At 44.6% G+C, this 17,609-nt stretch overlaps 1 protein-coding gene across 2 annotated transcripts in view; it reads left to right on the top strand.

Moving 5' to 3' along the window:
* LOC149325458 (neprilysin-1-like) overlaps positions 1-17,609 on the top strand; it is a 77,121-nt gene that overhangs the window by 57,764 nt on the left and 1,748 nt on the right. The window contains exons 16-22 of one of the 2 annotated variants that reach the window (XM_089562918.1): positions 1,057-1,115; positions 2,660-2,711; positions 3,239-3,306; positions 4,052-4,182; positions 5,320-5,385; positions 12,214-12,321; positions 13,470-13,546. In XM_089562918.1, the coding sequence (XP_089419044.1) occupies positions 1,057-1,115; positions 2,660-2,711; positions 3,239-3,306; positions 4,052-4,182; positions 5,320-5,385; positions 12,214-12,321; positions 13,470-13,546 (561 nt within the window). Of the gene's footprint in view, positions 1-1,056; positions 1,116-2,659; positions 2,712-3,238; positions 3,307-4,051; positions 4,183-5,319; positions 5,386-12,213; positions 12,322-13,469; positions 13,547-17,609 lie in introns of those variants that run through there. The other variant, XM_089562919.1, reaches the window with a different exon arrangement.

The following is a 17,609-nucleotide window of genomic DNA, read 5'->3' as shown; positions in this document are numbered from 1 at the left end:
CCGCCACCGCACGGAATGGCTGACTGCGTTCCTGCGCTACTGGTCTTCACGATGACTGTTCACAGCCGCCCGCCGAAATCCGGGATGTGGCACCAACCCTGCTATTTCTGTCCGGCGGCATCCCTTTTGTCCGGCTGCGCTTTCGTTACGCCAGCCCGTTTCCCGACAGCTGTTGACATACAATGTCCTCGGGCATCGGAGCCGTCGCCGAGCCCGCTAGCAGCGTCCTTGCTGACCGTACGTAACGCTTAATTGCTCCCAGTCAAGAGAGAGCGTCTGGACCCGTCTCGTCCGGCGGTGTTCGCCCTTAAAAGGCTCTGCCAACCTTCCAACCTAGACGATCTCTCCTATATCAGGATGAGGGGCGGTTGGCCTATGGCAGCTTCTACAGGGCGACGGCTCCCACCACTCGGCGCCTTTGGCACGAAGCAGCTCCGTGGAGGGCAACTAGCAAACCGTGCGACCCTACTCGCGTCTCCGCGCGTAGCGTCCGCCAGCCTCGCCTTGTGCTCTTCTTGCAGATACACCTGACGGGGGTTAACAAGGCGATCGCCACATCGGGGCGCAGGGACAGCAACAAATAGAGCGATGGTCCTAACAACGCCGCGGGCATCCACCGATCCCTTTCTGAGGCCACTCCTTTTTCCTCAACACCAACGCTACACATTTCCTTACATGCACATCAGTACCGGCACTTGTCCATGAAGCAGCGTATCTAAGGTTGGACGAACTGGATGACCAGCGTGCTCTACTTCTCCATGTCGCGGATATTTTGATCGTATAATACGTGATTCTTTAATAAAGTGCTTTTTATTCCATCTCCTTATTGCATAGCATTGGTTGTCACGTTACGTTCACACTTTCACGTAAGCCCTGGCATGAACAACGGTGTTTCGATCGTCACTGGTAGTGTCACAAATACGCCTGCTGCTCTAGCACTGCTGTAAACAGTGAAGCAATAGCTTTGCGCCTCAGTAGCGCCCTCTTCACATTAGAAGAGCGGACGCCGTTATTGCACTCTTAGTGCTTGGTTTCATAAATTTTTTCCATATGCAGGTGGATCGAGGCACAACCACAAGCGGACCCCATATATCAGTACCTCGGAAACTACATGCGTAAGACTTTAGTCATAAGTCTCCTCTTCTCTGCCGAAACACACCAGTATATCGAACAAACGTTTAGATCTAGGAAAACTGTTGTAAGCAATGGAAGGTCGTAAGCGAAGAAGTTGTGTTGCATGAGAAGGCGCACATCACTCTCAATTGGCACTTAAACTTGTACCTTGAGACAAAGGAGCTACCTAAAACGGATTGGGAGAGGTAATAAATGTGTTTAACTGTTAACTACTGTCCGGGGCTTTTGTGGAAAGGAAGAAAACACAAAATGAGACTGAGACACCGTGCTAGGCGAAAGGGATGGATTTTGATGTTCCATGAAATGAGAATACGTACCTACTGCATGCAAGGATATATACACGCACTAAGAATTTATTTTCGTTTAATTCACGACGGTGCAATAGCCATTATATATGGGTAAGAAAAACCAATTTTACGCACTCCCTTGAAAAGAAAATGACCACTATTCGTAGCACTAGCCTAAAAAATTGTTGTCATCTCATCATTGTCTGCTCAGGTAAAGCAGCACTGACTTTGTCTGGTGTATGTTAGTGCAGCAGTTTCTCCATATACTTCGGAAACACTGCAGCGAGTAATGTCACACTACTAATGCAGCACTTGTTTTGTGATGCTCGGGCAGGGGGCTGTTTAACCTAAGGCAGTTGTAGTTCCTCTCTCCCTAATATTCTTCAACAGTCACCACACGCCTACAGCCTTCTTTTGTGACTCCAGGAATTGCCTTTAAAATAAAGCTTGTAGGCAAATATATGCACCTGCCGCATGTTTGTGTCCCTCGCAGGCATGAAGGGAATTTTTTTTTTGTCGCGCGAATTCATAAGTTAGCGCAGCCCCCGTTGCCCCTTTCGCCGCGACAGTACATTGCAAGGGCTCCTGGATAGAAAAAGGACCACCAAAAAACAAACCAAACCACACGTAAAGTTCAATTTAGCAGCACTGACACCAGAACGATTACTTGTGACATTCGCATGCAGTTTAATTAAATCTAAGGTATTAAAGTTGCAAAAAGGGGAGCGTCATTTCTCGTCACTTTCAAACACGAAAACGAAAAGTCCACTTAAAGGGTTAGCACCTTGCAGCTAACCACAAGTGCGACATATGTGTAGACCAGCTGGCCTCTCACGGGGACATGCGCATGAGGTTGCGGTTTAGGTGGTCACAGAGGTAGCACTGGAACTCAGTAGCACGGGCGGGAGTTTTGATGGCTGGCAAGTCGAAGTGCTGAAGTTTCCTGATGATGTCGCTGCTCTTGGTAATCCACCTCACTAACATGCTGATCACTTACCATAAAACCAAAACTAGCAGCCTGATCAAACCGCCTTTTGAATTCCGCGGCACGGAACCGGGTCACCAGGCTGGGAAACAACGGTATAAACAGCATTCTTGCAGTACACAGCGCGCAATGCTAGCAATTAAAAATGGCACAATACGAAACAAAACCGCAAAGGATCACGTGGAATCTTCGTGCATGAAATTTGAAGAAAAATAAAAGAATTTATACGTACATAATATTTTTTTTATTGCAGTTCTACCCCTGGGTGTCGTGCATCCGCCTTTCTTCTGGCTTGAGGCTAGCCCGTGAGTTCCCTTTACCAAATTCAACAGATGAAACTTTTCGCAGTTCGTCTGGATATTTTTTTCGCTGGGACTCTTGGGCCATCACTTATGCACAATTATAGGTAGGAGGCTTCCCCCAGCTTTAACGTTTGGCGTAACCTTTCAGAGGACATCAAGTACTGAAGGGCCAATGACCTTGTTTATCAAACACAGAGCTCCGCATCCAAGCTTACCAACCATTGTGTGTGAACACTGCAATTTCTAAAAGATCAAAGTCAACTTCATTACTTCGATGTAATAAGCATACACGCCGGCAGCTATTCGTTAAAACAGGAAATTGACTTTATTGAATCGTCGGTTTTTGTGCTGTTGGATCGAAGTTTACAGTTTATTCAAGGATGAGCTGGCGGCATTGTTGAAAGCGCCTACCTAGTTTATGTCCATGCAGAAGTGTGATATGTCCGCTTTGGCATGAATTTCTTGTTGTAGCTGCGTGAGATACTATAACCGAACTAATCGCAAATTTCAACTTCTCGTTTTCTCTCAAGATCCATCAATTTTGGCGCCCTTGGGACTGTGATAGCCTACTACCTCACTCTAGGCTTTAGCGCTTACGGTAGGTTCTTCAGCCCAGTCATTTTCCTATCCTGAAAAGCAATAAAGTATCAATAAAAAAGCGATCTCTTAATTTCCTACCGGAAACGTAACTATTGCGCCGCACAAAAAAATTTAGCAAATGTCCACCGACTCACTTAACAGGCTTCCAAAACCTGTGGAGTTCACATGCCCCTGCCCCATGTTGTGTCAATCACGCTTACCGTTGACCTCTAGCTGTCAGATGGTTTCGTTTGATGGCTTAAACTGCCAGCTTGATACACTAACTCAACGTGTCTCGCCTCACTGCTTTCAAATGTCTTTCCTAAAACCAACTTTAAGTGGACCTTTCTGGAACTTTACTGGTTCCCAAGCGCTTTACGTTGATTGCAGGCTTTGCAAGTGCATCATTATACTTCCACTCGCTTACTAGCGATTTTAAACACACGCAACATGTTGTAAGGCCATATGCAAATAATCGACGCGCAGCTATAGTAGTTTGCCTCTTCCCCGTTTTCTTTCTGGCATCATTGCATTGCCAATAGCCCATGAGCAAGGTACAGATGCGACTAACTTCCAAAAGCTGCAGTTTTCTGTGTTCACCGTCATTAGGAAAGAAGCTCTCAATGGCTTAGAGGGTCTCTACGTGTATTCATGCTGTGTAAAGCATTTCTTTTTCGTATCTTTAACACCGCCCACGGATACTTTTAGGTACCCAAGTCGGCATGCATATCTCAGCGGCAGTTAACCTGTTTCCTTAATCTCAGGCTCCATGTACAATCACAAAGGAATCCTGGACGACTGGTGGAGCGGCATGACTCGTCGCCAGTACGGCGCCGAATCGGTCTGCTTCAAGAAGCAGGTGGAATGGTTCACCAACCCTTTCACGGGCGAAGAGGTGCGTGCTCTGACACCATCTCCACTTGCTATTCAACCGTCCATTGAAAATGCTCAAATAGAGCGTCACTGGCGGCGCACATGGCACATATATAGGTTGTAAGTTGCATTTGGTCAACTTCTTAGGTAAATACAAGGCTCATTCTGAATTATTTAGGGCAACCTGTCCATAAGCGAGACTTCGGTCGTGCTGTATACCACTGAAAAGAAGTTCTTGGAGCGCGCTTTATCATACCCATCTTGATATTTCGTGCCTAGTCGGCGCATGAGCGACAAAAACCTATATTTGTACAGAAGGCAAAACGCATGTCTATAAAAACCGAACTTTGTGTTCCGCAGCTCCCAAAGCCGCTGCGGTCATAGAGGCAAAAAAATGACGATGAAATTCTATCAATTTAACTGCGCATGCTTACGTCCAGGCATTTTCTAATCAAATGCTATCGCTAGATATCCCAGGTTCAGCCCGAAACACGCCCAGAACGTGTTCTAGATAAGCGTTTTGGCGTTGTACGTTTCCTAGATGTAATAAATGAGTTGGAATTGGTGCCTGGTCTTGTATTTTTCCACCTTCGTCTCGTCTTTGCGACCTAAATAATTCATAATGGACCAAAACCAACTAGCCGAGCAACACGTTCTCTTAAATACAAGGCGTACGTCATAATAGCTTCAGCGGCTTGCTGGCACTCAAGAGGGCAAAAGCGTGCACGTATCCTGTTCTAATTTTAAAAATAACCAATAATCATTTTGATGAATTAAAGAAGCCAAGTTCTTCCGTTGCAGCTGTCGAGGCATAAGAGAGGGGGTGGAGTAATATATTTCTTAAACAGTCGTAATGTTCGTTTCACTAACCAGGATACAGTTTGCGTGGCAGCCGATTTTTAGGCGAAATATGTATGCTTTCCAGCTCGTCTTGGTGATGGCAGCCTCTGCAAAGAGCATTTCATTAGAGCGACTATGAGAGAGCGGGATCATCCTTCTTATCTTTGAAGAACGAAAGATAATCACGTAGTGCGTCCTGTGGTTATTTTTTTCTTGTTTAGTAATGTGCAGTACCGAAAAGCGGACTCCACATTAGAACCCATATCCATCTGTTTTCGTAAACACATGCCACTTAAACGCTATCACTTGACACTTGCAGATCAACGGCTCCATTAACCAAGACTTACTTGTCGCTGACAACGCAGCGATAAAAGAATCTTTCAAGGTGAGTTTTGTTTTATAGTATTCACTTCATTTTTCTCAATAATTATTACACGAAAGCTCAAGCAGGCGGGAACGGCTGGAAGAAAAGTGTAGAAAACACGAGCTCTTCTCTCGCAAGCAGTGCTTTTTTGCTTTTTTTGTTCGCGAAGGTACCAAATACACAGCATCAGAGAGCGCAATAAAGCTGGGTACAAAACAGCTGTCTCCCCCAATTCACTAACAAAAAAACTGGCAAGAAAAACCACATATTCATCGGGACTAGGTATACTGCTTTCCCGCTCTCAAAAACAGCGCAAGACCTTTTTCATTCAAAGCAATACAAGCTCAACAGTACTGACTGATGGGCGAGTTTGTGTTTCATTGCAGACCACTTACGAGCGCGCACGAGCAAGGACAAAAAAGACGCAGACAACACAAGCGCTCACTTCAATGTAATGGTTTATTGACACGAATGCATGATATACAACTTGAGAAAGAGGGATTGATAACGAAACATATACCACCGCTTGCTTTGAAAAAAACCTTTTAAAACATCCCGCGCGCGCTGATCGTGTAACTCGCCGAGTACAGTGCTTTCGTGGAACAGCGGCTGATAGAGTTTTTCGCAGTATTTAGTTAAAAGCTAACACGCTTCTGAAGATAAAGAATCCTTATGCTAGTTTAAACAGGCCCACAAGCAGCGGCAAGTCCGACCAACGTTGAAACTGCTAGAAGAAAGAGGTATCTTATGCACGAAACAAGCTAGTTCCTGTTTAACGTTACAGCGTTTTCTATTTTATAAACCATGGACTTCTTTCCTCACCAAACCATATAAACGAAATTTTTTTATCTTTGTTTACCTCTATGACTTGGCGTTGTCAACTCTGCTTAAATCAACCTTTCCTGCTTAGTAGCTACGTACCATGCACTTTAATACGAGACTGTAATAAGCCGCTAGGGTTCTTAACTTGGATTGTACTTTACGAGCTGAGTGGTTCGTCCTAAAACTTGATGGAGCGCGATGTGTAAATACGAAACAAAAAATGGTACGCGTGAATACATGCATGGTTTTATTCGGCAAGGAGCTCCAAAAATTTAGCGCTAAGAACTCTTTTTCGCGAGAAAGAAGAAAATAGACCATTTTTCTGAGACCACACATGATACGAAGATTTGGCTGGCATCGTATTTTCTTCCGCCAGCAAAGGACCTCATAAATGCTTGTTCTCTCCATATCATTCAGCGGTTGTTGCTATTTCTGGATGTTCGCGAAAACCATAATGTGAACTCAGAACAAGCGAATGGATAAACAAAGAAAAGCGAAATTGCATATTACTATTATTATTAGCATTACCAGCATTGACCAGCGATACCAGCATTACTCAAGGTCGCGTTAGTATGAAACACAAGGCCATTCAAGTGGGACCACTGGGTGGTATCATTGGTACACAGATTGTTGACCACCTAACTGGCCTAGAATGTTCGGAGTGGTATCAAACGATTCAGCGAGTTACGGAGCATAAGATTACTAGTCGAATCAATGCGCTATTTTATCAGGCGTATTCGCATCGATGGCCTTTGATTCCACAAGCCGTGAGTTGTTAAACCTTCAACCGTCTATTACGTCCAAACTAATTGACATAGGACTTCCGAAGTGCGGTAAAACGATTTGTCTTCTTGCGCTGTATAAGTTGGCATGAAAAAAAATTAGATATCCGGATATAACAAAAAATTTGCACCGGATATAGTCAAGATGGCTGATGACGCGATGTTCTTTCGATATTACTAACGCTCGATACTCATATGCTGCCTCAGTGTTTTGCTCTTTTTTGGAGGATCTCAGCAGGAAGATAAGAACCTATCGAAAAGCATAGCGGCCAAGTAACACAGAGCAGGGAGCCTTCGAGTGCAACGCCTGAACCGAAAAGTAGGCACCTAACACCGCGGCAGTTATAATAAAATCGTCACCTTAGCTCCTTGCACTTATGTTGCGGTAACTGCACCACAGTCGCATCGCGCGATCTGCTATCCATTGCATAGAATTCACCATCGCCATAATGTATGGTGATGGTAAATGGCACTCAGCCGGGCCACTGGGACTTCGTTCTACACACTTCACTACTTTAAGGACCCCACATTGGGAGTATTACATAAGGGGTACGAGAAGAAATAATAATTGAATATGATTGCTTCGTGATATTATTGAAGTGATTAATTAAACTTGACACAACTAGACGGGCAGCTAATGCAGCAACGTCTTGGGAAATGCCGATCCAGATTTCGTAGACCTTGACAAAATTTAAGTGCCGTTTGTGAGCGACGGCCAATGCGAGCGTTTGCTGCTTCGCCGTAAAGATCAGCTGTCCCACAGTTTCGTAGTTAATTAAACAATATATGCATTAAGTTTCTAGTGTTGCCACCACTGACGGTGTGAATTAGGTGGCTCTTCACGCACATAACGCGGGTTCGTGCCAAAACAAGTTTAGGGCGCGGCCAGAGTTCGCCGAGCGCCTGCGCTCTCCCTCCGAAGGAAGGAAGGCGCAATTATTTCAGACTACATGGATTTATTACACAGTAAGCTGCATTACAGGACACTGCACTAATCCCCATATCTCAGTAGAACAAATAGCCCTGACGCAGTAACCGCAAGCGGGCCCGCGGAGTTGGTGCATGTTTGCAAGGCTGAATTATTTTGGCACAACACATAAAGGGGGCAAGACAGCAGATATCAATGTTGTTTACATTTACAATTGTTCCAGTGTTTTCACCGACGTAGATTGGCATCGTCCAGTAGTGACAATTTGTGTACATTGGCATCGTCTAGTAGCGACAATTTGTGCTGCCGTGCCCTATCATAAACACATTTGCTTGTTTCTCCAACGTATACCTTGCCGCATAAAAGACATTTCATGCACAGCTCCACCAGTACACATCCCATACGGATTGGCATGGCGCTTCCCGGATTCAACACTTTTCTCATTTTCGTCTATTGGGGGGGGGGGGGGCATAATTTTGCTAGATTTAAAAGGCCTGAAAAAGCAACCGGTGCTTTGTGGTTGTTTGCCACTTTTTTTTAAGATTATCGCACATGCGATGAACATATGCTGCTACTCCTAGTTGTTATTCATATGATTGAACTTAAACTATGTTCAATCATATCAATGCAGGACTTCATTAGTGCCGAATCAAGGGGTAGCTTTGCTATTCCTTTCCTTGCTGTTTCTGAGTGATCAGAATCGCACTGTAATAGTTCCTTTTTGGACCGTGGGTTATACATCCGGCAGGCATGTTTCGCTTCAACTGTCAGGTTAACGTCAAAAAGCCGTTGACTGTTGTCGACAGGAAGCTGATGGGCGAAAACTAGGCTTTTCCCATGCTGTATAAAGATGTTAAAAACATATTTAGACCTAAGCGACGAACCATGCGACAAGGCATCGGCATAGGTTCATTTGTGGCATCTGTTCTATCTAACATCTTGCTCGCTTCCATGGATCATGGCATGAATGATACCTGTAACGATGAACGTTTTCTTAGAATTGTTAGATATGTCGACGACTGCCAGGTGCTCCCAAAAGATAAACCAGCTTTTACTTACCTGGACAAGGCGGAACTTGTTTTAAACATCTTTAGACCGCATTGAAAAAGCCAAGTTTTCACCCATGAGCTGCCTGTCCACAAGTCTGCGGTTTTTAAATTTTATCCTGACAATTGAAACGAAACATGCCTGCTGGATGTATAACCCACGTTGAAAAAAGGAACTACTTCGTTACGATTCTGCTTAGTCGAAAACAGCAAAGAGAGCAATAACAAACACATCGCTTGACTGCGGACTAAAGGCATTCTGCATTCATGGTTTGACAGAATTTCTTTGGGCAGATTAACAAGCTAATAAAAGCAGGGTATCCTCAGCATGTTACTGTGTCGACCACTGAGACATTGCTGCAGAAAGTGAAAGAGTGGATGAAAATACCAGAAAAGGAGAATGAAGTGACACCGACAGAGGTTCCATATGTTCATCGACTTTCCCATAACCTGAAAAGAGGGGCGAACAAGCACAAAGTAGCGCCTGTCTCATCGTCTTCTCCTCTGTGCTGGCCTGTCTGGCGCTTCATTCTTTCTACAAACCATGCACCAACTTGTCCCGCAATGGGTTTTACTGAAGCACAAAGTATCGGTAGTTTTCTCAACGCCCCTAAAACTTAAAAGGCGCAAAATAAAAATAGACGGCAAAATACTTTCACGCTGAAAAAAAGGATAAATCAAGAATAAAACATGAATTAGTGTAGGTTAAGGACACATATGACATCTTTTTCGTGTTTTACAGTAATTTTATAATGACTTGGGAGAACCCAACTGTCTGAATTTCATAGTTATTTCGAACTATTTGTGGTTCAAAATGATAGCGCAATATAAACCACCAGAAGTTATTGTTAGTCAGTTGATGTGTATCTACAAAAGGTTAGGGTTATCCATCTCCCAGCCCAATTGACCACGGCTGTTCTGCATTTCACGAGCGGCAGTAGGTTAGCGACTAGCCTCCAAGACATCTCAAAGCCATCGCAATCTGCGAAATCAGAACTTTTGGTCATTTTGTTGGTCATCGCTACGGTAATGTGTAGTAATGTTCGGTGGATCGAAAGGCCTCCGCTATTCTTTGCCAGTTAGAGTTAAGCTGTGGCCTGCTGCATCCATCCCGACTGGAATGAATTCACTAATTGCGTTTCCCTCGGTTATATGCTGGCAACGGCTGTGTCCCCCTCCCCGGGTGTGCCCTCTGCAATCCTACAAGACCACCAAATATTCGTCCTCCCCATCAGATGTCTGGCCACAACACACCTGAGTCTAGCTAGGATTTCATTAATTGGTACTTGATTTTCAGTTAGTGCTGTTCTTTTTCTTGATTTCAACATCAACTCTATTCCATTTTCACCATACTGCATTGCCTGCGCTGTTCTTCGTGCAACTGCGGGCCGATTTAGTAATACTAGTTGCTGCATCTGACGGAAATGTAGTATATTTTTTTTGTTCTATTCGAAAATCAAGTTACGTAGGAGTCCTGCCGTTCAATTAGTGAAATATAGTTTGTGATTCTACCTGTTTAAGCCATAATTCTAGAAAAATATGGTAGAGAAATCGCAGCTCCAGCTATCTAATGTAGGGCCCGGAATGATTTTAGGTGGTGAAATTTCTACAGAGCTTTCTATGTAAACCATCGTGCCTTTTGACCGATATGCTGCGTCCACGGTTTTTTCACAACGTCCCCCAATGTCACAATGCGGTCGGCATATTTTGAGCTGCAGGCCGGTAAACCAGTACTGCTATTCTAGAACTTTCGGTGCCTTTCATGATCACTGGCATTGCTTGCGTCTGTTCATTCGCGACACGCACTGCAAGTGGGCAAGGCGCACTAGAACGCTATTGGCTGACGTCGTACTTCGTAGGCACAGATTGAAAGGTGAAAACACTGTAATTTGCAAGCGAATCCAACACAAATACGAGGACCGCTTGTGACGTAGCCCGTCTTTTCTACCGCAGCCCTCTTCCTTGTTAATTCTCGTACAGGTTTGTGGTCAGGTGTTTCGGGCATGTCAAATAGGGGAAGGTCAACTAATATCTTCATTTCGTTTTTTACACGTAGCCAAAAAAGAATTGTAAGCGCTTAATAAACCTCCTTTTTGTGTGAATCCTACAGGAGTAAGAGAGCCAGATATTCTCATGTACTTTGGGGGCTTTCGACACAAATATAAACAACGTACAGCGCTTTGTCGTAGTAGGTTTTCCTTGAAGTAACCGCCACATTTTAATTCTGACCGTACACAGTGCTTTGATTGTGAGTCCTTTAGTACTGTGCGCGAGTTTTCGCACTGCTGATGTCACCTTAGCCCAAACACTAGGCTGAACGCTAATCCTAGCCTTGAAATCCCCGCAAACGTCCGTTGTGTCTTTTGAGCTGCAGTTTTATTTTCTCGAACAGTCATCCCCCCGCATCTATCAAAAATGTTTTCCTCCTGCTGCACTCTCTGCATTTCGGTCAAGCAAGTTATGAAGCTTCAGTTTTCTTTAAAAAACGCCAAGGCCAGCAGCCTTCTTATGTGCTATATGTACTATATCGCTCTTGGGTGGCTCCGTATATATAATACTGCTGCTGAACCAGAAAATTTGGAAACTGGGTAGCATTTAAGCTTACGAAAATTACGTAAAACTGAGTCGGTTTACATTGGTTGCGCGCGTTTTAGTGCGAATATACTTCAGGCTTCGTTTGCCGCCGTTCGTAAGCGCGAAATTTTTGCCTCGCAAGTTTTTCATTGAGTGCATAAAAAGGCCTAGTTATCGCCAGGCCAGTTATCGGCTTGATGGTAGCGATGAGCACTTTCTTGGATTTTAAGGCGAAAGCCTTTAATGCCTCATCATTGTCGACAGAAGGTTGCCAGCAGAGGTGTCACGTTTTTTCTAGTTAGACCAGAAAAGAAATCTTTGTGCACGATAGGATTCGAACACCATCCTTCTGTTCCGCAGCTGAGCGTGCTAATGGCCACGCTACTTCCTGCCAACGCATACTTAGGTCTCCTTGTCTAGGACGCTGGAGAGTGTTTGCAGGAAGGCGTCAAATCAAACGAATGCCTCCCAAACGCCCTCCAGTGCTTCAAGCATTTAAGATTAACAAACAATTGTGTACTTAATTAACATCTTAACCACACATCAGTGACACAAACAGCAACACGGCGCTAAAGGCTTTCGCTTCACCGCACTTTAGGGCAACAAAGTGCCCCCCTCCCCTGAATTTTTTTATGCCACGACAGCGGTTTTAAATTTTTTTTAAATAAGTTGTAATAGAGGAATATTTATGTTTCAGGCTTACCGTGTATATATGACGAAGTACGAGGAATACTACAAGATGGTTGTTGTTCCTGGAATGGAAATGTACAACCAAGATCAGATATTTTTCATCGCATACGCTATGGTAAGCCTCCTTCGGAAAGTTTCAGATTATAATGGAGAAAATTTAGCTTTAAAACATGGCTTGTTGCCTCTGAATGAACGATGCCAATTGCGAGCTGAATCTCTTACCGTGTTTGACATCTGCGCTTTTAACACAAAAATAAACTGGTGCGATTCGCTCATATTAGGCTTAAAGAAACAAAATTGTAGGTAGGATATGGCCTTCCCTCGTATCTGCCCTGCGAGATCCTCTGCATCACTGCCAAACGTGCAGCCTTTCTACGCCGAGTAGACACTTAAGCAGAAACTCCAGATTGTTTATAAAGCGCCTAATTTGGAAACGCGCTTCAAAGGCATTACAAAGCTTTTGGGGTAAAAAAGGCATGCGTAAGTAGTCTGTAACAAAGACGATTTGCGACACCAGTATTCTTAAGAAAGTGCTTAGAAGCTCTCAGAAGAATAAGCAACTTGGAGACAGATAACTGGATTAATGTCTTTGTTCTTATTAAGTGACACACTTCAAATTGAACTTGAAGCTCCACCTCAGCACAGAACGGTGGAAATTGTAGACATTTTTAAAATCTCTTGGATTAAAGAAATTTTGCTGAACACATTGAAGACGAAAAATGCATGCCATGGAGGAACTTGGGATGCATTAGCAAACGAAAAAAGAAGTAGTTGCAATGAAACCTTTTTTTCATAGTACGGTAGAGAAAGAAAGTCTTACAAACGAAATAAGCAGCAGTTTAAAAAATATCGTTTGTCTTAACCGTATTGTAGGCCAAATCACTCGGACTCGATACTAAAGCACTGCCACCATTAACGTTCACTGAATTCAGACGCGTACTGTCCAACGACTAGAGGTGTTCTTTACCAGAACGCGCAGTTGTTGATACAAAAGATTTCTTTGGTGCGGGCCAGGATTGTGGTGAAGAAGTTGGATGCGCTAAAGAGAAATACAGCCCCGGCGAAATATTTTATTTGCTTCATTTTTCTAACACCTCTGTTATGTCACCCTTTTAGTAAACTTTATTACAGTTATTTCCTTTTCTTATTGCTCCCAACTTTTGATCACGACTGACGCTTTGTTGCTTAGAAATGCCTCTCGCTATATGACCGACGTGCCTATTCAGTCTCAATCACCAATGCGCCATTTTTGAATCTTTCCAGACCATGTGCGAGAAGGTACGCCGCAGGGCATTCTACTATGATCTCCACCCTACCACGGGTGTGCCGAATCATCACAGGTACCGGTCCCCTTACTCTTCTCATATCCTCTCACCAGCAGTTCTTGAAAGGACCAGAATCCTCATTCCAGTTATCATTTATCTAGTTTTTTGTGGCTGGAACTCTTGCTGTTTCTTCTTGGGCGTTAACTATCCACCGGAAAGGCGCTAATATATATATATATATATATATATAGTCACCAGAAATTGAAAAAAAAGCATAAGATATAATTCACGACGTTTGGGCTGGAGGACCAGCCTTATATTAATCAATCAGCTGCAAAGAAATAATTTTTGATATATATATATATATATATATACATATATATATATATATATATATATATATATCGATTGCTCTTGTAAGCTTTCGCCACCAACAATCGCAAAAACACAATTCCACGCCTTCACTTGTGATACAAAGTGTCAGAATACCTCATTTTAAATTTCGCCCAGAAATACATGAACTGTTGACGTAGTTATAGGAAAGGACTTTGCAACAAAAATATGAAGGCAAGATCAAAGCTACCACAAATCTTGCAGTCCTGCTGAAGGATGAATTCGCGCAAAAGCTACTCATAATGACAAAACAGAAGGAGCTTCTTGTGTTGGTTTTTTGTGCGTCGGCAGTTGATGAAGGAATTTTTCTTTTTTGTATTGATTTCATTAATTTGTATTGAACAGTTTCATTAATCTTAGACATTCACAGGCCATAAAAATTTGTTAAATTGCATGGTGCTGTAGCAATCTTTTTTTATCAATAAATTTCCTCGTTCTATTCATACTACCGCATCGGAGGGCATTGAAATTATGAGAGCGATGAAATCGTTGGATATCATGATTTTTATCCAACGTATTTTGAAACGTGCGGGCGCAAAAGCATTGCAGCACTACGCTTTGGGCAGTTTTTGTCGTGGCTTTCAAAAATTATGTTCTAAAAACGAAGACCAGGAATAAATCTCAGCTGTAGTACACAAATTCGGAAATCATTAAAGATAAAGTTATGTAATAATAAAACCAATTAAAAATTGCTTCGTCTCTTCCCCAAGAATTCGGCTGTAGACAAAAAATAAAACAAACTGCAATGCGGATGGCATAGCACAAGTGAGAACTGCATGGAGCTTTCTTGTGTGAACTCTAGAAGATGAAGTTCACTTTTTGTAAGATATCGTAAAATTTACCATGTACCGGTTTTATATTATCAATGCGAAAGCATTTCTTGGCTCATGCGTGGCGTCCGCAGAGTATGTCCGCACATTGCATGAAAAGTGTCCACATCATTAAGCATCCTACTTAACTATCATTAATTAACGATTACTAATTAACCATCAATAATGATACATGAATTAAGCATTACTAATAAGTCCCTAATTGGTCCTGGTCCCATCATGTGATGATGACACTGACATCACGCCAAGATCAAGTGACCAGAGCAGAACACGACAAGTCTGGGTATATCTCCGTCTCCATGACAATCACCTGCCACTAGATGGCGCCACGGGGAGACGCGCGCTGCACCACACCCGAGCTGAGTCAAAATCGCTGCCACGAGCGGACAGTAGAGACGAAGAATGATGGAAAAAGACGCGCTGCTCAAAACCGCGTCCGCTGAAGCGACGACGCTTGCTTAAGCAATAGATATAACACGTGCAGACGAAATCAAAGTGACGTCATCACTGGTTAATCTCAATGTGGAACAGTATTCCCGAATAGATTCACTAAAATTTTCAGAAACCGTTCGTCTACAGCATTGTGGTTGGTGTCAGCATTTCTGTACGCGTATAGCTTGCAAGTTTTAGTCATGTTGGAGGCTAGCTTGCGACAGGGGTTCAGACAAATGACATATGCACCTTCAAATGAATGCTTTAAGGAGTGGTGAAATTGTCCACCGAGTTGTCGAGACCTGTATATTGCGTCCTTTCCTTTCTCAAAAACACATGCTTTCGCATTCCGCCACTTATGCATACTTTAGTGTCCTCCGAATTTTTGCATCAAAAATATGCATATTGGCTGCTTCTATCTCGCTTACTTAAAGGGGTTGTGAAAAGAAAATGAAGCTGCCCGGTTTTAATTTTTACTGCTTCCATAAACATTAGACATGCTGAATAAAGCCCATTCGAAATCGCTGCCTTTTTGTGCTCATGAAACGACCATGCGCCGCCGTCGGCTGGCACATGCACTACTCGACTACGTCATTTTAAGATCTTCAGAAACGTACAGATATCTTCAACTTTCGTTTGCCCTAAAATAATAGCTTTATGAGAAATTCAGAAAGTGAAACAAGGTTTTCCAATTATTTGCACGCGTAATTGCACTCTGTTAAAATGCAGCGCGTGGCCATACATCAATCACTGAGCTGGGAGCAGTTTCGCTTTCGGTTCTGCTTCTCCATCCTCCTTGGCTTCAGTATCAGCGGCTCGACATAGCCTTGCTTACGTGAACCTATCTAGGTGGTGTTCCTTGACAGCGGTGGTTTGAGTCAGAGAATCGAGCTGAGCAAGGTCAGCCCATCTCGACGACTCTCTGTTTACATGAACTCGATACGATACGCGACTCGATACGCGGCGCGCATCGGCTCCGCGCTTCTGTTCTTTGCTGCAGAAAAATATATTCCAGAAGCGTGGAGAGGGTTAGGCCTAATTTGCAGATGGGGCTGCGAGTCAACCCACCCCTTGCGATATTCAACACGAGCGGAGGAAGTCGCAATAGCTCTCGCTGCCGCCGATCCAAAATCGAAAACGGTTATCACAGACTCTCGCCGGGCCTGTGAACATTATCTTGTAGGCGAAATCTCACCTCTTGCCTCGCAAATTTTAAGACGCGCTCTCGCCGATCCAACTCACACAAAAGTGATCTGGGCTCCTGGCCACCAGGGTCTACGAGGCAATGAGGCCGCTGATGCGGCCGCCCGAGCGCTCACACACCGGGCTCCTCATCCTAGCTCTCCTGGCTCAGAAGCTCATAAACCGCTTCTGCGGTTCCGCGGAATCCTAAATCATTATTGCGACAGCCACCGTCTCTACCCGGCACCTGCCAAGGGGCTGAGTAAGGCGGAGGAGCGAACTCTGCGGCGCCTGCAGACAGGAACCCTTCTCTGTCCTGCCATAGCAAAACACTTCGATCCGAACACAGATGGGCGCTGCCCACACTGTGGAGAGATCTGCGATATCTTTCACATGGTGTGGGCATGTACTCAGAATCCTCACCTTCCCCCTTCCCCCACCCCCACCCGAGAGGCATGGGAGACTGTCCTCCTCAACTGCTCCACGCTGGAGTCCCAAAGGGCTCTGGTCAAGCGAGCGCGAGACGGGGCCTCGTCGTGTGGTGTCCCGGACTAAGGATACCGACCATGCAGCAGGGTTTTTTAGCCCTCAAGCTCTCTTTGAATAAAAGTTTTTCACCACCACCACCACCCTTGCGATAGAGATGAAGACTCGAGTCCACAACCGGGTTCGGAGGTTCACGGTCGGGGCTCCCGCAGGCGGAGGTGTCGCGGGCTCTCGGCATGACTGCTACTTGCCGGGCGCGCTACGTGCCGTTGCGAGCGGCGTAACAACGACTGACAGCAGCTCGCCGCCTGCGCCCAACCGATGTCAATGACAGGCCGCACGCGGCGCGTCGCACTGACAAGGGGCACAATGCGAGCGCGCAGAGCGCCAGCGTCATAATGACGTGGGGCGCGTTTCTCGGGGCCTGCCTGTCAGCCTGGATGCCGGCCGCCGGCGTCACAAAAACACGCTAGTATTATTTGTTCACGCGCATAACAAGCACTGGAATAGATGAATGCCAAAAATGAATCATTTTTGAGGATCGTTGGCTGATGCCGAGTTGCTGGCAGTATTTAATTCGGCGATACATGCAAATTTCATCCCATGACCGCTTTATTTACTGCCTGGTCGCCGCTCGTATAGCTGGCGTCGCGGAAATCGAGCATATCTTTATTTTATTACGGGACAGGTTCACAGTTAAAGGGGTGACGAGAGTAGTACCTTTTACAGCGCTGACCAGTTCCGAAGCTCCCTCAGCTGCGGTATCGATAGTATCGACGCAAAACCAGGTAGGCTTAGCGACGACCAGGGCCGCC

This window comes from Amblyomma mixtum, chromosome 10 (genome assembly GCF_055824585.1).
Source record: "Amblyomma mixtum isolate Tamu chromosome 10, ASM5582458v1, whole genome shotgun sequence".
NCBI lineage: Eukaryota > Metazoa > Arthropoda > Arachnida > Ixodida > Ixodidae > Amblyomma > Amblyomma mixtum.
The sequence above is the reverse complement of the archived record's forward strand: the minus strand, read 5'-3'. Positions and strand labels throughout refer to the sequence as shown.